Source organism: Microplitis mediator, chromosome 2 (genome assembly GCF_029852145.1).
Source record: "Microplitis mediator isolate UGA2020A chromosome 2, iyMicMedi2.1, whole genome shotgun sequence".
Lineage (NCBI taxonomy): Eukaryota > Metazoa > Arthropoda > Insecta > Hymenoptera > Braconidae > Microplitis > Microplitis mediator.
In genome coordinates this window covers 8,103,652-8,125,875 of record NC_079970.1, presented here as the reverse complement: position 1 = coordinate 8,125,875, position 22,224 = coordinate 8,103,652, and the positions used below count along the sequence as shown (strand labels likewise).

Below are 22,224 nucleotides of genomic sequence, written 5' to 3'. Positions count from 1 at the left end.
GCGGATTTTATGGGTCTTTGTGCTGTGTCAGGTCACCAATTAACGAACTGGCAGAAACTCGGTCTTTCATGAAATAAAATTAAGGGCATTCTAACCCCGGATATACTATCACATTAATGACTTTATACTCGCCATACATTTGATATTAATCTTTGCCACGTTTCGTTATTTTATAAATCCGTTAATAATTAAATTGAAATTATGATTTCTCAGTAAATTTGTTTCATAATATTTTATGTACAATAATTTAACATATTCAAAGTAAATCTATTTTTCATTACTGAATATTGGAAAAATAAATCGGGACAGTTGATTTAATTAATTGTGTATTGATTAAATGGAGGTCATTTTATTTATAAAGTTTTTTCGAACTGCTAACTCTTGAATGTAACTTTGCTTTCCCAGCAAAACAAAGGACGTTTTTGAGCGTCTCGTGAGTCAAATGAGGACTAACTGTTTCAAATTTAATTCCGAGGCTATTAAATTTTTGAAAATATCTCAATAATTTTTAAATGATTCATCAATTTTTTTGAACTATTGAAAATATTTATATAACAGTTATTGTAAAAAATGTAAATTCTTAATTAGGCAATACTTTGACTTAGATTTTTTTGTCATAATAAATCCGGCAATATCGCAATTTTTAAATCTCAATATATACATATATATGTCAATATACGATTAATACACATCATGGATGATAATAAGAATAATTATGATAATGTGAGAAATGATGATGGAAAGGAAATTTGTTTAATTACTTGTGATTAAACAAATAACTTAAATATTTTGACAGTTTAAAAATAACCTCTAGTAATTTTATGGTCTCCATTGTCTAAGTTTACAAACATGTTTTTTTTTCATCGTGCGCCGTTGCCGGTTTTTAAAATGGCCTATGACGTGACGTCGAAATTTCAGTTTTACTAACTATAATTATTAATAAATAATTCAAATCATCGATAACACTATTTTTTTACAACGATTATATCATTAGAGTAAATTAAAGAATATTTTGAAACATTATTTGTCCCTTTGTCTATTCTAATAATATTTTTTTAATAAAATTGAAACATAAAAAGTTATAGTTTCCTATAAGACTGTGTTAAATCTTTGATTTTTAATCGTTAATACTTTTTCAAATGATCAATAACATAGACTGAAATTTTCTAGAACGATAATTATTGATTAATTCTTGCCAAAAATATAAAATTTGAATTTTTATCTAATAGTAAGCCTCACGCAAGAACGTTCTTAATCAATATTTAGATTGTATGTTTTTATTATTATTATTTTGGGTTGGCAAATAGGTTGTTCAAGCGGCCCTGGATAAAGCTATGGAAGGGAGAACTTGCATCACTATAGCTCATCGTCTGGCGACCATAAGAAACGCGGACGTGATTTGCGTCCTGGAAAAGGGTATGGTCGCGGAGATGGGTACTCACGATGACCTAATAGCTGCAGACGGTCTCTACGCTCACCTCCACGCCCTCCAGGAAGCAGCCATGGAGTAAATTTCAAAGTTCTCGGGGCTCCAATACCAGTTTATTTTTAAAAATTACAATATCATTTAATATTATTTTTTTTTTCATTTTATCCGTTTCATTTTTTGTCAAACAAACGAGATAAAATGGGAATTAATGGAAAATAAAAGTAGCAAGACAATTTATAAATCCCTTTAAAGCTATATTACAACATTAGTTAAATCTCTAGTGTGCGCATTTAAACGTTAGGTAGAAGGTGTGTAAGAGAAGTAAATGAACAATGCACGGCTTAGTCGTTAATTGATGGAGCACCGGGAACTTTTAGGGCTGGTTATACGACTTAATTTTTTTTTTGCCCGTTTACATTTATCATATCACAAGAATCATGACTACTTTCGTTTTATTATATTTTTTTCTTTACTCATTTTTTTTTTTTTGATAAAAACAATAATCCTCAGCTTTTTGGATGATACTTTAATCCCTTCTTAATGTACGATAAGATTTATTTTTATAGTTCTTTAGGTTTTTAAATTAGATTTAACTTTTAACAAAAAAAAAATCATGATATCTAGTGATCATTTAAGAATCTGTTTAAACATTAACTTTTTATTTAATTCTTAAAATAGCATATTTTTTATTAACATTTCTTCATCAATCGGTACTGTATTATTAAAATGATTATCAAAATTATCGTTCCTTTATTTTGGATCCATTTAAATTGCTCTATAAAAGTATTATCGAAATTCGCTTACGAGTTCATGACAAAGTCTCGCCAAATATTTAAAAAAAGTTGATAAAAAAAAAATCTATTCAACGATTGTCGAGACGAAACAATTGGAATACTATATCTGTCTCTCCGTTGACGAATCAATCGATTCTCTATACAGAAATAGAGTAGTTGCATAAGGTCATGCACCTCGAGTAAAAAGGTTCAATATCTTCAGAAAGTAACCTCATATATTTAACTTTATATATATATATATATATATAATGAAGAACAAAAGAAATCACATACACGCATGCCTTGGATTACGGATTACAACCTACAGTTTTTACGTTAATATATGAATATATATATATACGGATAACACATTGTACAGCAACGATTTTTCTTCTAACGAACTATCATGAAATATGTATGAGTCTACAAACAGAGCACGTAAATTCGTGTTTTATGCGTTCACTCGTTCTTGGGTTTTTATCGTAAATTATCATAAATATCTACATATTATTCAGCGATGAAACATTGTACGCGGAAAAATATAATATATAATAAAATATAAAATATTGTTGTTATAAATTCTGTTGATAAAATAATATATATATATAAAATTTTGTGTTTATAAATATTAAACGATAATCACAATATCAATACTTTGTTGCTAGTAATTATGATAATTACATATTTATACATAAATAATCAGTTGCGTTCTGCTGGTAACAACGGATAATTATAAAATAAACTGATCCTAAGGACATTGAAAAGTAGGTAAATAAATTTAAAATTATACTCAAGGCCTTGCGTGATTTTTTCTTCACAAAAGTTTTAAAAATTATGGTGAAGAAATTTATCTTTTTAAATTTTCGTGCACAAAATTAAACGTTAATTAATAAGGAATGTGAGATACTCGTGCCTCATTAATTTAAATAAATCATTCAAATATTGCTTACCATGTAAACTATATATACATTTATAATAAATACTATATTTATAAATTATATAAATTTTTTAGATAAAGTTAAGAGATTTTTTGTAATCGATCGTGCCTAATTAAAATGTCAGGACAAATTTTCTAAATGCGGAGTACTTAAAAGTATTCAGTCGTTATCATGGAAAAAAAAAAAATGTAAACATGATTAACGATTTTAAATCAAAACAATATATATATAAATAGATAATAAATAATATATAGTTTTGTAAGTAGGAATTAATGATTAGTAAATAAAAGAATAAGTTGATTAAATATCGGTGACTATTATAGTTATTATTATTTTTATTTTTTCGATGACGAGTCGTATGACTGTTGATCTATGCCACTTTGTGCTTTACGCAGTGACAATATATATTTATTAATTAATTATATGTTATTCCTATTATTATTGTAATACATCTTAATAAAAAAAAAATATATATATGTGTTGTAAATATATTTTGTAGTAGGGAAAGTATGATGTTTCAACTTAACTTTATAATTTAAGATTCAGCAGTGCAAGCGCTTGTTACGATAATCGTGTTAAATTCAAAGCTCGTACTCTGGCGACATGACGACAGACTTGAATCCAGCACAGGATTCTCGGCAGGATAACGCGTGCACCGTATCTTAATTTATTACAGTAAAGTATAATGCCGCGTGAGAACTTTTGAAAATTTACGGACATAAATTTAAAACAAACAATACTTTAGAGTGGGTTTTATATAATTGGTCATTGTACTTGAAAAAAAAAAGAAAAAAAAATTGACTTTGATTTTAAAACTAATTGTTTATGACAGCTGTATTATTGAAATCTTATGCGTACAGCGATGCTGCCACTAGAGACATATTCATTATTTTTTTTTTAATGCTATACAATGTCATGAAAGAAAATAAACTAGACATAATTTGTCGTGTAAGAAGTAAAAAAATGGAAATAAAATTATATTTTAAATCAATGGAATTTTTTTTAATAGACAAGTGATTGAGTTTTTGAAATTCTAACCTCAAAATTTTTTATGGTTTATTGATGCCTCCTTTTTATATTTTTGATTAATTGTATGGTTGTATATTTTTTAAAATTATGTGTTAGTTTATTAGATAAATATGTAATGGAAATGGTCGCATGCTTATCTTAGTTATGAAAATATGAAGAAAGTTGCAAGCGGATCAAAAATGGCGGACGAATTAGTTGTCGGTTTAATTCAATTTCGTCTACTTGAAAGTGGAGATTATGGTAAAGTTTAATGCAATTTAAAGGGGATCTTTTCTTTGATATTCTTATAGGAAATTATCTTTTAGTAGAAATATCAAAACGTAAAAGATCCAATTATTGACAAAGTACAAATTATCACTATAGTTAATTAAATCACTTCCTTAACTTTTCAACATTTTTAATATGATTTTGGGAATTCGTAGAACTGGAGAAAATGCGGTTTAAGTTCATAACAGAAAAAGTTTATGTTTCGTGACATTTTTTTAAACTGCACGAAAACTATAATTGATTGAATTAGTACACTACAAAAAATTGGGAGTGAATTCCGAGTGATTATAGAATTTAATTCAATCCGAATTCACTCCGTCACTCAGAGTTCCGGAGTTTAAAAAAAAAAGCACTTCGCATACGGAGTAAATAGGGGATTTGTTTTTTCAGCGGAGAGATTTCGAAGTGATCTGGATTTTATTGAAATCCGCATTCTCTCCGATTTGGAGTTTTGATGTTAAAATAAACTCTTTTTAGGAGGGAATTTCACTCCGACCCAGAGTTCCAATATTAAATTAAACTCCCCTTCAAAGTGAATTTCACTCCGAGGGAATTAAATAAATGAATAGTCATCCGTTCCGCATCCACTCCGGATGTACTTCGCGTTTTATCGGCTAATTTTTTACAATGTAGAAGCATGAAATAAGAGAATGCGTTCAAAAAATATTTTCAATATTAATACTAAATATACTCAATAAATAATGTCTGATATATTTCTTATAGTGTCAATAATTGGGTCTTTGATCTGGCATATCACGTATTAAAATATGTTTTAAGATATAAAAAAAGTCCCTGCTAATTTTCAGATCACGACAATTTAATTTTTTTTTTGTAAAGAAAACCATAAAAATTCGTGTCACATATGAACTACTTGAAATTCTTTCCTAAATAAAAATGGTAGATAGAAAATATTAATATTCTTCAGTTGTTTTTGAGAAAAATTTTTCATAGTCAAAATATTGATTTCTAATTAAATAACAGATGTCAAAAAACATTTTACGGACTTTTTTAGTCTACGAATAAGTTCATTTATTTTAGTTGATAAGAAAAGTGTACCGGAAGGAAGCACGAGCATTCATTTTCTAAATTTATGGACTAATTTTAAAATCATCATCAAATCTGAACTAATTACCAGACGGTGGTGGAGTAGCGTAAAAAATCCACAGAAATTAATTATCTGTCAGATGCAACCAATTATTTGCACTCGTCAAATATAAAAAGTAGCAGCCTCAAGTCGATTTATTAACATATTTATTGTGTCCAAAAATTATATCGCTTTCTGTTTTTATATTTTATTTGTGTTTATTTAGTTATTTTATTGGTTAAATTTTCGGTCTGCAATAACTCGATTTGATTTCTTTTGCATTAGTTGTAGATTATTTTAAAACATAACTTTTTTGACAATCGCTTTTTAAATTGATACTACTTAATAATTATTTATAAATGAAAATGAATAACAAGTTTGGCGGTTTCGTGAGTTTATATTTTTCAATTTTCTCCAACTTTGTCGAGAGTAAGAAGCATCAAAGTTTTAAACTATCTGAATAATAAATCATAAGCTCGACCGTAACGTTTGTTTTTAATACATAGTTTATAAAAGTTTATTAAGCAAACAAATAAATAACAAAATATTTTTGGTAGGAGGGGGTTTAATTTCAATTTCATTTCATATAAGCTTGATTGAACTTTACAACAGCATGAGTGTGAGTGACATAGACGTAGTTACGATGTCATAGTTTGCTCTATTGTCTCACAGGGAGCCCGCAAAGTGAAAAAACAAAGTTGACCAAAGTGAAGAGAATGGCATTTGCAAAAGTTACGAGAAGTGGTTCTCGGGTATATGACGATGTACGTTACGACAACCGAGATGAAGAAGATGATGAAAAATAAAAAAAGGATATAAGAATATAAAAATACCTTACAGTAAAAAATATAAAAAAAAAATAAGTTAAGAAAATCAAAAGCAAGAGAAGAATAAGAAGATGATAAACTCAGTTTTACTTTTTTACTACCAACTTCCGTTTGCAAACTTATAACCCAGTGCTACGAAAGGAACCAGTAAAAAAGTTTTATTTCACAAGCACAAGCTACTACCCTACTACCTCAGGTTGATCCATACCAACTTTTCGAGTCTCCGAGGATGACTGGCTCCATAAATATTCCGCCGGCTCATTCTCGCGGGGCCAGGACATTTTTGTGTGCACCACCACCAAAGTGATGCTACTTTTTTTCATTAACAACAGTCATAATCAACCGCTGACTAATTTACTTTTTACTTTTCTAATTTCTTAAATTACAACAAACCTAATTTCATTTAAGAGTTTTATTTTTTTATCTCCATACTATATTCAGTATGCACCAGAACTTTGAATACATATCACTGAAATTTTTTCAGTTCCCACAACGATCGAAATATCGAAATTCTAACATAAAAATATTCATAGCTCGACAGAAACTTGAATTGGCATTCAGTGTTCAAGTTTCCGTTTTGATGCTACCTCGACTGTTACTGTTACTATTCCTACTGATGCTTCATAGGAATCATACACGAGGATATGCGTTGTTCCACGAACACGAAAGCTCCACAGATCGGCTGGACAACTCCCTATGTATTTCTCTCTGTATTCTGGAACATCGTGCAATCCGTGGTGCATATAAATCAGCATAAATTGCAATGCCGGATTCCACAGTCGTCGGTATGCATCTACTTCTCTCTTGCTTCTGTATGCAGCCCTTCTCTTGCTGTTGGTACTACTGCTTTTGGTTCTGGTACTCGCACCACCACGGATCATTATAGTCTGCTAGTGCTGGTATGCTTTTCCATCTCTGTCGTACTCTCCACATGATTCCACTTCCGGAGAGTCGTTTTCCCGCTCTCTACTCTTGTATGCGCGCTGTCCTGATGCTGAGAGTACATATTATCCAGCGTTGGTTACCGTTTTACTACTACATACAATTGTTGCTCCCAGTACCCGGCTGTGAATCCTGTTCAGACTGTGACCATGTCATCTATACATTAATTGGTCTCATTTCTGGTTACACATACCTAAACAATCTCCACCATTGTTACATTTTTTTTCACTACTTACATTTTTTTTTTATATATATTGCTTTGGTATTTGCTTCTCGCCTACAGAATAATGTTTTGTTCATTAAAAATTAACCACAGTTTTTTTTTTCCACAGCATCTTTTGTTAGTTTCCAGTTTGTTAACTGTAAAAAGTCGGGATTGAATTTGGAGTGAGTACGGTTTTTATTTAAATCCGAATTCGCTCTGTCATTCGGAATTCCGGAGTTTTTAGAAAGATCACTCAGAATTAAAGAATTAGGGTTGCCAGAAGTGTTCAGCAGAAAGTAGAGCGACCTCACAGAAAACGGCACACTAACAATAAAAACCGCCCAATCTTTATAATTTTATATAAATAGACATTTTTATTTGTAAATAGTTTATTTTTGAAAATATATTGACAAGTCAAAAAATGACGAACATTATAAATTAGTCAAGTTGTCCACAAGTTGATCGCAATTCATAGATACCACCTTTCTGGTGACCAAATTTGGCTCTTGGGAAATATATAGCAAATTATGAAAACGTGGGAATAAGCTGAGACCAAAGTAAGAAATTCAAAAAATATTTTTTTTCATTCTTAGATGATTAGTTATCATACAGACGAATTTCAAAACAGCCCAAATTGCGGAAAATCGCCGAATCAAAATTTTAGCGCAAAGCACGTCTGAAATTCGTCCAATCTGGCAACCTTACTCCGAATGCGAAGTAAATAGGGAATTTATTTTTCCACTGGAGTAATTTGGATTTTATATCACTCTGATTCAGAGTTTTAATATTGAAATAAACTCACCTTCGGAGTGAATTTCACTCCGAGGAGACTAAATAAAAAAAACAGTCATCCACTCCACATTCACTCCGAATTCACTCCGGATTTAATCCGCTTTCACTTCGTAAATTTTTTACAGTGTATGTAAGATAATAAAGTTTAACAGATTGTACTCTTTGACGTATTTATAATTAAAATTGAACCCTTTGTAATTTTTAACCCAAAATATATTACCGTTACATTATTTGTTTCCATCCACTTTAACTATCTCAATACATTTTTTATTGTTTCCAAAGCAATTTTTCTTCGGTCAAATGGTCAGGGGTGGATACCAAGGCATAGAGGAATTTCAATTTCGATCTCAGTAAAAGCCACAAGTAAAGGAGAACCCCTAAAGTAATATTCTGGGTGTGTAATATTGAGTAACCATCGTAGAGGTTCGCTCATCTGTTAAAGCAATGACGGTTTCACATTTCAAAGGGATTTTCATGATGCCGAAGGCGACGAGTTTGCTGTGACCAATTGAAATATTACTGTATATTCACTAACTATGTTTACTAACAGTGCAGAAGTTTATAAAAGGTGTGAGAGATCGGAAATGTCTTGTATACGAAATTCACAGTGTCGTTATCTGAATATATGGATGTATTTTGGTAGATGTAAAGCTTTATTCACATCCTCTCATATATCCTTCTTTACCCTCGTATATATTATTCTCCGTCGCAAGTATCTCAAACAAGTTTCCACTTGGGAAAATTAGCACAACCTTACACAATGCAATTGTTAGCGCTATACTACTGTTACTGTTACTGGGAATTCGCGAGAAATACTATCGTAGTTTCATGTAAATTTGCTTACTTAATATATAGATATAGATATTTGACTACAAGTATATATATATAGATGATGGGTGCTACAGATTGTTTTGATTAATGCCCAATACAATTCAACGATTTACCTAATCCATTGAATTATCCAACCGAGGGTTTCGTTATGAAAATAATTTTCCACAAGTGTTGTGTTATATAATACAAAACTTGTTTGCTCGAGAATTAACTTGAGCTTGCAAAACATATTTACCTAACCTAACTATAATTACTTTATCAATAAGTATTAAGTAATTTAGTTTTATCCTAAGCCAATAATTAAATCAACCTCAATTAAACATTACGAGTTTAATTTAATGGCCAATAAATAGTGCATTTACTCGTGATTTTCGGATCATTTTATTTTTCCCGTCAATTTATCTCCTTTAAATGCGAAGCCAAGTGAGGATAAGAATAAAAAGAGCTTAAGCTTTATAGACATAAAAAAAATTCCAGTTAAGGTCCAAGATAAGTGGAACTGAGTTTTATGGCAACTACGAAGGATGAACGGGTTTGACTACATTTTTTTTTGGTTTTTTTTTTTCTGCTTTCTATGCATTTCATTGGATTTATTTTTCAATCTGTTACGTGAAAATTACACCTCTGAACAGTATTTTTTGTTACATCAGAGCGCCTACTGTTTATCACACTATTCAGTATTAACCAGTGAATTATTGCTGTTACATAGTTTTTTTTAATTTCCGCAAAAAATAACTGTTATGAAATTTATGTTACTCATTATAAATTTTTAATACGAAATTAATTTATGAATTTACACTAAATTTAAACATTGGTTTCTACCAAAACCGCACCGTTTAAAACCAAGAGAAGATATTCTTGGAAGCTGGTAAACAAATAAATCAAATGTTTTCTCTTCACGCTTTGCTGATTTACTTATTTCTTCATGTTATACATATATAAAGTACTACATATATACATACATTGAAAGCTCTATTCACTATACAGCTTTATACAGAATCACTTCTACTATAATCATCACAAGGATTTACACTAACACACCTTTTTCTTCATCCATAAATTCCATCTACTTGACGATTACGACTTGCGTATATTTGCATTCTAAAGTTCTTTCATTCCGTCGATTTAATGCGAACCCATTTCGACAGTTAAAGTGATTATTTCACTCGGACGAGTGCAAGCTTACATTTCTAAATTATGTAATATAATATTTAAGTTCTCTACTCATTCTCTTTTCTTATACTTTTATTATTATTAGTATTATTATTGTTATCATCACCGTTACTACTATTGTAATTATTATATTTAAAATATCTCCTTTACAATTTCATCTATACACATTTAAGTCCTTTGTCTCAAACTAATTGCCCAGATTTTATTTTATCAACTGGAAAATTCAACGAGCGCTTCATTAGTTCCAACAGCTTCATTAAATTGTCTTTACTCTTTAGTCTTTAGTTTTTTTGTTATTTATTTTTATTATCACTAATGAACGTTAATAAAAATTAAGTGTATAAAAATTTTTTGTTTGCTTTTAATATTTTGTAACATTGAAATTTAAATTATAATTGCTATTGATTTTAATTTAAATATTATTAAATTTTAATTTTATTTAAATATCAATATCATTGTCGCGATTATTTCATAACATGAATAATTAATTAATAGAAAAAAATGTAAATTAAAAGTTATTGTGAAATTTATTTATTCGAAGTAGATACTGATCGTTAGGGCACTGGAATATTATTAATTATAAGGGGTTTATATATAGTTATTCAATTGAATTTGTATCGGATTACATGAGCCACTTGTCTCACATGATATTTGATGCATCGATTTCCAATATTATCCTATGGCTTATTAATAATAGTAATAATAATAACAATAACGAATTAATAATAATGATTATTATTGTAAGGTAACTGGAGTGCCTATTTCCGCATCGATAAGTTTCATTACATAAATCATTCTCTCATGTTGTTTTGTTTCCACAGTGGATTATTTTCCCTTGCATTATATTCTATATTGTTACATACATGTATATATTGTAATAACCAGTGACTTTAATTAATAAATCATTTATATTAAAATAACAACACCACAGTTAACAACGGTAACAGAAAACGCAGGGAAAGGATGTTTATATGTACCTGATTATCAGAACGTTTTTCGTGAAACAACAATAAAAAACAAAACGAAAAGTAAAATATCTACGGGATCTAAATTTTTGAAATGTCTCGCAAACGCGCTAGTATGTCAGTCGGAAATTGCAGGCCACTCCTAACTACCCTTTAAGTAGTTAAATTACATAAATTTTTCATTTTCGTTGCGTGAAAAACGTTCCGTTCTTTGGGTACATATGTTTATTGATATACAGGTGATCGCTTTTATAATGTCAATATTCGACTGACTGATTCTAGTCAGGTTTCTATTCAATAAGAAGAGGGTATTTCTTCCGGGTCAAAATATCTAGCCTCATCGAACCCAAGTTAGCTTCAATCCAGCCACACTGAGTAAAAAAAGCATTTTGAGCCTCAAATAATGTTCAAAAAGCATCAATGAGCCTCAAATAGCCTCAAGTAGTAGGTTCATTTGAGGCTCATCGAGGCTTCTTAAGGATCTTTGAGAATCATTTAAGGCTCGTTGAGGCTTTTTGAACATCATTCGAGGCTCAAAATGCTTTCTTTACTCAGTGAGGCTGGATTCAGGCTTACTTGGGTTTGATGAGGCTAAATTGAGGCTAGATATTTTGACTCGGGGTTTTTTATATGATTAAAGGTTTTAAAATAAGTTTCGCTTTCGTGACAATATATACATATAGAGGAGGGTGGGGCAGAGCGGCCCCCCTGAAATTTTGATAAAAAAAAAAATTTTTTTTTTTTCGCCTAATTACTATAAATCCGATATGTTTGCGCATTTTTAGCCCTACGCATGACATTTGGGGCAAAATGGACAAGCCGAAACTTCCGAAAAAAAATTTTTTTCATATTTTTCGGCCGTTTCTCTATGTAAGAGGCAAATTTGGTCACAAAAAATATATAAAAAAAAAAAATTTTTTTTTTAGTTGATAAATTTTTAAAATAAAGTAAAACTATAGAATTTTTTTTTTTTTTTTATTAAATATCAATTAGTAATTAAGGTAATCGAGAGTGAACGATTTATTACACCTTAAAAAATTTTTTTCGAGTAATATAAAACCAAAAATAGTTGTCAAGAGAAAGAAATACACCCTTAATGATGAAAACAATTTAAAAAAAAAAAAAAATAAAAAAAAAATTTTTTATCATTTTTTGGAGGAGGCCGCTCTGCCCCATAAAAAAAAAAAATTTTATTTCAGAATTTTGGAAAAATGTCCATAAATTTGTTTGAAATAGGACAAAAGTAAAGTGATCTCATGATTGAAAGCCACAAAAAGTAATAATTGGCTTAGGGGGGCCGCTCTGCCCCACCCTCCCCTATATAGAAAAGTATGGTTTTATTCATTAGTTGCTATGGAATTTACATTCTTAACTTCCTGTTGTTAGGATTTAAAGTTGTAAAAAATTTTGGGTGTGAAAATGGTCCCTGAGGACTTTACACGGTCTGCACGGTGTAAATTGACGGTGAGAAACATCAAGCCATGCACTTTAACACGATAATATAATCAGTAGTTAAAAGTTGTCAAATAATGTATAGGTTGTAGCACTAGTATCACACACATCACACCACGGACTCCAAACTTTTTACAGTGTATGCAGAAGGTTCCACTTATTTTAGCATATTAGAATATTGCACACCTCAAGCGCGAAAGCAATAAGGGTGCTGTATTATCGATCCATTATTTTCGACTCATTCACTCACATTAAATTATCTCCGCACTTTTTAGATCACACTAAAATGGGTTAAATTGTATAAAATACGAAGACAATTTATTAAAGAATAATCTCGACCCAATATTAAGTCGATTAATTATTCCATTAATTAAATATAAATTATTTTAATCCCAGAGACAAGAGTTATGAGTTCTCATGTATGAAACTTAGTTAATACGATTATTCCCGACAGACACAATTAATAGACCCAACTTTTGTTTTTTATCCTGTATTTTATATCACAAGAATCCTTTTGAAAATCACTATCTTATTATTTTTAGTTTAAGTGCAATAAATTAAACACGTAAAACTGATTATTCACAAAAAATTTAGCTGCCATTTTTATTTTTACTATTATTATTATTTTCTTTCTTTTTTCTCTCCATATACTGACAGCAGCACTAGCGTATGGATTGAAAAAAAGAGCGACATCTAAGACAAAAAGGTGGGATATTTAAAAAAAATATTGAATTGAAAATAAGAAATAAAAAAATCAAGGTAAAAATTCGAACGTTGAACAAAAATTAACAATAAAAAAAATAGATAATAGGTTTGAAAAAACAAATTATCGAACTAAAAGTCTGAACTTTAAAATTAAAATTTTATATATCATAAATTGCTGTCAAACAATTACTTTTTCATCAACATGAATAAGTAATATTCTATGAATGAATCCATACAATAATCTCTATAAAATTGATATGTCAGCTGCACCATTGATATAATGTGAAATGGGTACATACCAATTTGATTCAATATCATCACGATTCATAGCTTTTATCATCTGACTTAATAACAAAGTTGGATCATATATTATTTAATTAAATGAATAATAGCATGGGTAAGCTATAATCTTTCAAACGAAAATTTTGTCATTAGCTGAATTATTTTGATATACATTGCAATAGTGATTTCATATAACATTCGGTTATTTTGCACTCAGAGTTTGAAAAAATTTAATAATCGAAATTTTCTTGCAGTTCTGTTTTTTTATTTTGCATCATTTAATTTTTTGTTCCATAGTCGAGAAATGATAGTCGTTAAAACTATACTCTGCTCATTGTTTAAAAAAAAAAAAAATAGAATTTTTGTTTTGCCTTTTGTATAAAAAAATTGATATATAAATAACAAATGTTTATCTTTCAGCGTGGCTGGTTAATATTTTGTGTAATATAAAGTTTTTATGGACGAGTATTGGAAAAAAATATACGATGAAAATACGTTGTAAAAAAAAAAAAATGATGATAAAAGTCGTGTGAATTTTCAAATGAAATAAAGTGTATGCACTTTTATGCCATGTCAAAGTAAATGTGTGTTGAAAAATATAGCATATATTTACGGTATATTCTATAGAGGTATTTTAAGATAAAAAATAATAAACTGATAAAAGTTGTTGTAGTAATCAATAGATTAATAAGATAAAACTGAAAAAAATAAATCAACTACCGTAAACAGAAGACAGACCTTTTTTTAGTTCACATGTACAAATATCCATACTGTTGTGTGTTCGAATATTTATGACTTTGATGGAATCGTATAGTTTTTTTTTTTTTTTAGAGTTGTGTTCACGATTTCTCGTGTGGTAAAAATCGCGTGCAGCCTATTTTCTTTGTTGTGTAACAGAGATGAGACTTGAACGATGACATGTCAATGAATCTTTTTTTATTTTATGATATACCTGGTGTACAATAATCCCTCATATACATTTTGTCAATAAAATATATATCATTCTCATCTCAAAAGCTTTTATACTTTGTTAGATTTTTTTAACCAAACGGACATTGATCTAAACTTTATAAATTGTATATAAAATGTTAAAGCTTTTGTGTGTAAGGAAATTAACGTTTTAAATATTAATTTTAATTTACGGGATTTATTTGTCTATTTACATTCGTTTATATGTAAAATTAAATAAATTTAGTTAAAATTTAAACTCTATGACAAAGAAAAATTCAGTTAAAAAGGTCGAAAGCAATCATGGAAAGTTTGTTTGTGAAATAAAATTAAAGGGTAAATAAATAAATATACAAATAATTGGATTAATAATGACAAAATATAAATTCAAAGAGAAATGTACAAGAGAAATATATACAGAAGATTTAATTAAATATTCAAATAACATAATCAAAAGCACGTTGATAAGCTGGTCGAATGTATTTATAAACAAGCGACGATGTAAAGCCGTTGGTATACTCGCTGTATTTATGGCGAGTGCACCAACGAAATGTGTGCGTCTTCCTCACTCATTCAACAAGTACTTGTTAAAATAGAGGCAAGACTAATGCATACATACATGCATACATACATATATATTAAAGAGAGAGAGAGAGAGTAAAGGGATGATGAGAAAATAGCGCTCAGGTACATTGGACACGTGAATTTGCAAATTAATTAACGAAACTACATAAAGTTGCTATGAATGCACACATGTCTGAATTTTAATCATTTATTTTATTATTATTATTTTTTATAACTCGTTTTACTATCTTTTGAATAGTATTATAAATTATCACCGGGATTTCGCATTGCACTGAGAGAAAACTGCATGGTTGTGGTAACTAGAAAGGGATGGCTTTGAACAAATAGTCATCTTAACTAATATTTCTAGTTTCTTGAACTATATCATAGTGCTTGAAACTATTTGAAAGTAGTAGTTTTAACTAAGCATTTGTGGTAACTATTTATTATTAGTTCTCAGAACTTATACTTCAGCAGAATCACAAATATTTCAGCAATTGTACGACTACAATTTCATTAATTTAGCATCATTTAAGTCGTCGACGGATATAATAAAGGGTTTTTCTTCATTATTTTTTTGTAGTAAGAATACCATTTTTTACTTAGTTACGTTCGCTATTGTCATTGTTCATTAAACTACAACACAGTTAAAACAACTATGATATCATCGTACATTTTACAACTATATAATAGTTATCTGAACTGAGGGTAATAGTGGAGGCTTCATTGAACTATGTTTTTCATAGTTCAGAAAACCAGTTTTTTCTCTCAGTGTGGTTTCATTAAAAATTTCATCAATTAAAATCATTATCAATTTATATATCACGCTGAAAAAAAAAATGCTAACTATTACCATCTTGTGATAGGGAATGATTATTATCTGTATGTAATAATCATTATCATGCTTTTATGTTAACTATTCGTTTCTCATATAGTAATAATTACTGTTGCCGATAGTAATAGTTACCATCGAGATAAGAATGCTCACCATCTTTGATCGGAAAAGTTAAAATAAAAGAATAAGAATTATTAAAATGTAAGGATGGGAATTATTACTACTTTTTAACTTCCCGCTAAGAAAATTGTAAATTTTCAAAAATTCGGGAAGTTATTGGTTTCGGACCGATTTACGAAAATCGAATTTTCATCAGATGTCGACGTTTCGAGGTCCTAGGAAGCTATTCTGACTAATTTCAAGATGATGTCCGAGTGTATGTATGTATGTATGTATATATGTATATACGTACGTACGTACGTATGTAAATACCTGTATCTTTTAAACGGATGAACCGATTTTGAACTTTAAGGTGTCATTCGACGCGGCTTGTCAATACCTTGAAGCTGAAAGAAAATTGAGCTTGATCGGTAGGGCTCGTTCAGAGATATTCCAAAATTAAGTTTTTTCAAAAATGTTTTTTTTTGGATAACTTTTAATGTGCTCGATGGATTGATTTCAAAATGGACTGGGCTCTAGAGCTTTATAAGCCGCGCCGAATGCCACCTCAACCATCAAAATCGCTTCATTCGTTCAAGAGAAACCGTTGTCGAAAGAATTAAAAAAATTTTTTTTTTTTAGTTTTTTTGAAATATCTCAAAATCGACTCGATAAATCAATTTCAAAATTTGATCAGCTTTAGAACTTGATAAAACGCGTCGATTGCCACCTCAACCGTCTCAATCGGTTAATTCGTTTGAGAGATATCGTTGGAGAAAAAATGGTAAAAAACGTTTCTTTTTGAAAACAACAGCATACAAACGTATTTTCGAGCTCGAAGAGCTCAAAAATGTATTCACAATAATGTTTCCGAGGTTCTTGAGCTCGAAAACAGCAGAAAGTTTTGGGGCTGGCCCGCAGGGTCAACTGACAGACCGATTTTTTTTTTAGTGTGTAACAGAAAAAAAAAAATCGGTCTGTCAGTTGACCCTGCAGGCCAGCCCCAAAACTTCCCGCTGTTTTCGAGCTCGTTGAGCTCGAAAACATTATTGTGAATATATTTTCGAGCTCTTCGAGCTCGCAAATACTTTTGAATGCTATGTTTTGTAAAAAACCATTTTTTAGCTTTTCCTTCTCCCACGATATCTCGCGAACGAATTAACCGATTTTGATGGTTGAGGTGGCAATCGACGCGTTTTATCAAGTTCTGAAGCTGATCAAATTTTGAAATTCATTTATTTAGCCGTTTTTGAGAAATTTCAAAAAAACCAAGGAAAAAATTTTTTTTGAATTCTTTCGTCAACGGTTTCTCTTGAACGAATGAACCGATTTTGATGGTTGAGGTGGCATTCGACGCGGCTTATAGAGTTTTAGAGCTGATTAGATTTTGGAATCAATCCATCGAGCAAATTAAAAGTTATCCAAATAAAACATTTTCGAAAAAATTGTATTTTTGAAATATCTTTGAACGCACCCTACCGATTAAGTTCAAATTTTTACGGCCTCAAGACATTAACAAGCCGCGTCGAATGACACCTCAACGATCAAAATCGGTTCATCCGTTCAAGAGTTATGAATATTTACATGCATACATACGTACGTACGTACGTACGTACACACATACATACACTCGGACATCATCGTGAAATTAGTCAGGATAGCTTCCTAGGACCTCGAAACGTCGACATCTGATGAAAATTCGATTTTCGTAAATCGGACCGAAACCAATAACTTCCCGAATTTTTGAAAATTGACAATTTTCTTAGCGGGAAGTTAATAAATAAAAAAAAGAGGGTTAGTACGATACGCTGTAATGGAGATCAATAATAAAACATCAACTTGAAAAAAAAAATTTTTTTTATTAAAAAACATTTATTTACAACGTCTAGAATAGAATGGAGCCAGTCCTCCCCCCAAATTCAAAAAAATAATTCAAACATTAGAAAAAAAAAATTTTTTATCTACTTTTAGGCACCTCCAGTATTAATTTTTGAACAAAAAAAATTTTTTTTTTCTCAAAGTAGGGTCTTATTTTGTCTCGGACACTTATGGATTTTGAAGTGCCTATTTCATCACAACATCTGATTTTGCTCCAGGTTTTTTTGTAGATTGCATGTACATATGAGAGTTTGTTTATCGATGCAAGCCGCAGGCAAGAAGCAGGTGATAACTTTATAGAGAAAAAGGGAAAGGGATAGTATAGAGTTATTGCAGGAAAATGGATTGCAGTGTTCAGTGACCCGCGAAATGAAAATTTTATCGACGCACTCAAGCGTCAGGTGAAATCTCACCGATATTACTTAATAACGATAGTTGATGGGAATTGAGGTAAAATCATCATGCTTTGGGACGGACAGATAGATTAACAAAACTCTATCATAGAGTGAATTACCTTTGGGAATTGTTAACAAACTCTGTAATAAAATCAACAATGGAAATTTTTGGACCGAAATACACTCGTTTATATTGATGCCAAAGGGTCATTGCGCATTTTATACTCGTAACTGTATTAATAAATATTCATTTAACGCATCGATATATTATTTATAATAATAACAATTATTGTAATTATTTTGTTTCATTTTATATACAGAATTATGAGAACATATCGAGAGAAGTTTATCGAAACTGTTTTGTTATTTATCAACTGATTAATGCGTACTTGTATAGGATAATTGTTAACGTGGAGCCAGAAAGGGTTAATTAAGTTATAAAGTCATTAATTAATGAATAGGACAATATTAGATAGACTTAGAAGGGTGTAGGAAGAGATATTTCAAGTTAAATGGGTGTGCCCATCTTGATAGAAGCCTGATGAACCAATTAAAAGGAGATTGATCGGTATACCGCAATTACCTCGGGAGTGTTGTTGAGGAGAGGAAAAGCATTTGATCATGGATAGATTCTATCGGGATATCACGCACCTTCAATATATCACCTAAAGTAATATGCCCTTAGTCGCGTTAAGAAAAATAAGAATTTTTACTCGAGCGTGTGTATGAGTGAGAAGAAATGATAGTCGATGCTACACACTTTCTTTAATACTGGTGCCTGCTCTTTTCTTAACTTAACTTTGAGTGGATTTTTACTTGGAGTGTGATATCACGAACAAAGCGCTGCTTTAAAAGTTTTGCTGAAAAACACGGAACACTAAGTTTTATACGAACACTGCTTCTTCACTGATGCTTCTGATGCTTTTGATGCTTCGTCTACTGCTACTGCTCCAGCTAGTCTGGTCGTTGCTTCTACTTCTTCTTCTTCTTTTATATCTATCTATCTATGTCTCTTTCTCTCTCTCTTTCTCTATATATATAAGTTGCACTACCATCCATTTCGTTAAACTTGGGACGATTGGTTTTTCCCGTTCAAAAACACGTCTACTTTATAGCCTCAGGCAAGGTCTGTACACGAGACCGCACTTGTCCCATCATCCTCCCAACTACTGGAGTAGAGAAAAATCTTCTTGAAAAATATTTTACGATTATACAAAACTTTTTATTGATAGTTCCTTTTTTTTAGCTGAGCATTGAATTATACTTTTTTTTTTTTGGCCTAAAGAATTGCGCAAAGATAAAGTACATTTTTGCCATGTGAATATTTGTGTGTATGAATATTTTACATGGACATAGAGAATGTTTAAACGGATTTCTCTAAAGGTTAGTGCGGTGATAAAGTGTACGACTGTTGTCCAGCGATAGTCGGAATTATTCGAGCTATTACGAGTTATCTATGAACGACCATACCAGACCAATTAGAAGTTTCATAGTCAAATAGATTACATTTATTGTGGTGTTACTTATTCAAGTTCATATTTTTCGGAATAATATTTTTTTAAATTTATTTCTCTTACTAAATCTTTTAAAAATATTCAAAAACTTTTGTTAATGATTTTATTAAAATGAAACTAATGATAAAATACTTTTCTTTTGATAACTATAATGGTACACTGTAAAAAATCGGGATCGCACACACGCGCGCACTCATGCACACACATATACCCATGCACACACATATACCCATGCACACACACACACACACACACACACACACACACACACACACACACACACACACACACACACACACACACACACACACACACACACATATATATATATATATATATATATATATATATATATATATATATATATATATATATATATATATATATATATATATATATATATATATATATATATATATATATATATATATATTATGAATATAAATAAAGAATTAAAATTTATATCAATTTACCCTGTTTCTTGTTTAAGAATTTTTACAACTTTGAATGGTAACAGTTACCACCTTCGGTTTTAACAAATATAATCTTTAATAGTTAGAATTAGCATCTTCGATAGTAATCGCGTCACTACCATCATTTGTTACTTAATTATTATAACCACTAAAAAATTATACTACCATTTCAGATAGTTAAAATTAAAAATGTTGTATTGTAGATAGTATCATTAAATTCTCTCCGTGCATTATCAAACTTTACGGGCAATTTTTACTAAAAAAATCTGTCTATTGGTTGACCCTGCGGGCCAGCCCTAAAACGTTCCGATGTTTTCGAGCTCAAGGAGCTCAAAAACATTGTTGTGAATACATTTTCGAAAATACTTTTGTCTGCCATTGTTTGTGAAAAAAACCGTTTTTAGCATTTCTTTTTCCCACGATATCTCTCGAACAAATTAACCGATTGAGATGGCTAAGGCGGCAATCGACGCGTTTTATTAAGTTCTAGAGCTAAATAGATTTTGAAGTCGATCATTTAAGTAGTTTCTGAGAATTCAATAAAAAACTAAAAAAAAAATTTTTTTTTTTCGTAATTCGCCAATATTTTCGAGTCTACTTGATCATTTGATCTGAAATTTTCAGGAAAGTTGATGGCCAAGAAGCTCTTTCGATTGTCACCTCAACCACCCAAATCGGTTCATTAGTTAAAAAGTTATAGATCGGTCACACACACACACACACACACATACATACATACATACACTCGGTCATCATTCTGAAAATAGTTAGAATAGCTTCCTAGGACCTCAAAACGTCGACATCTGATGAAAACTGGATTTTCAAAAATCGGGGTGAAAACAATAACTTCCCGAATTTTTTGAAAATCATCGATTTTTTTAGTAGGAAGTTGAAAATCCTTTGCGTATACTAGTTCCCGAATGAACGATCTTTATCGAAAAAAATATTAATCGGCAAAAAAATAAGAAAATTTTAATTAGATCCGAAACATGATCTAATGTATTAGAAGTTTTACTTAGAAAATACGTGATTTTGATTGATGGGAAAATCCCGGTGACTGCTGGGTTCGAACCTGCATCCTTGACAGTTTGTAACTTAGTGAAACTATATTAATGATAGAAAATGAATAATCTATTTCTTAAACTTCATACGCATGAAAGTTTTCATTATCAGCTGCTTACAATTTTTTTTAATTATTCTACGTGAATATTTGTGAAGGGAGCTTATAATTATTTCCGTACTCAATAGAAATGTCAAAAAATAAAAAACTTAACTTCATTATGCATTATTAATTTCATCGTGCTGAAGTTTTTCATAATTAATATTTTCCAAAACTTCCTTTCGGAATGATATTCATTCCGAGGGAATTAAATGAATAAAAAATCCTCCACTAAGCGTTCACTCCGCAAATTTTTTACAGTGTAAATATATTTTTTCGATATCTAAAACTTGAAAATATGTGTTGTAAAATAGCGATTAAAAGGTCGATAAATCACAGTGAAGTAACAGAATATAATGAGTTATTGAAAAATAAAATTTTGAAAATTTTAAAATAAATATTAATCAAGATTTAAAATCGATCACTGTCATAGATATTTAATGTGTATGTGCTGTATATACATTCAATTTCAATAAAATCAATCATCATTTTATATACGTGATACAAGTAACATGATGGATGAAATAATTATTCGATGAAGCATCAGATGATCGTTGAAACCACATCGTAGCATGTCTCTCATATAGTTGAATACTAATCGATTAAATATTCCTCTGGTTGTCTGTATATGCAGTTGAACCAAGTTGAGTGGCACTCGAGCAGTG

At 30.2% G+C, this 22,224-nt stretch overlaps 1 protein-coding gene across 9 annotated transcripts in view; it reads left to right on the top strand.

Moving 5' to 3' along the window:
- The window catches only part of LOC130663262 (multidrug resistance protein homolog 49-like), a 45,161-nt gene extending 41,800 nt beyond the window's left edge, over window positions 1-3,361 (top strand). For all 9 annotated transcript variants that reach the window (XM_057462385.1, XM_057462390.1, XM_057462383.1 and 6 more), the window contains one exon: window positions 1,308-3,361. In XM_057462385.1, coding sequence (XP_057318368.1) covers window positions 1,308-1,511 — 204 coding nt within the window. In that variant the 3' untranslated portion in view covers window positions 1,512-3,361. The remainder of the gene's footprint in view (window positions 1-1,307) is intronic.
- Window positions 3,362-22,224: the final 18,863 nt, after the last annotated feature.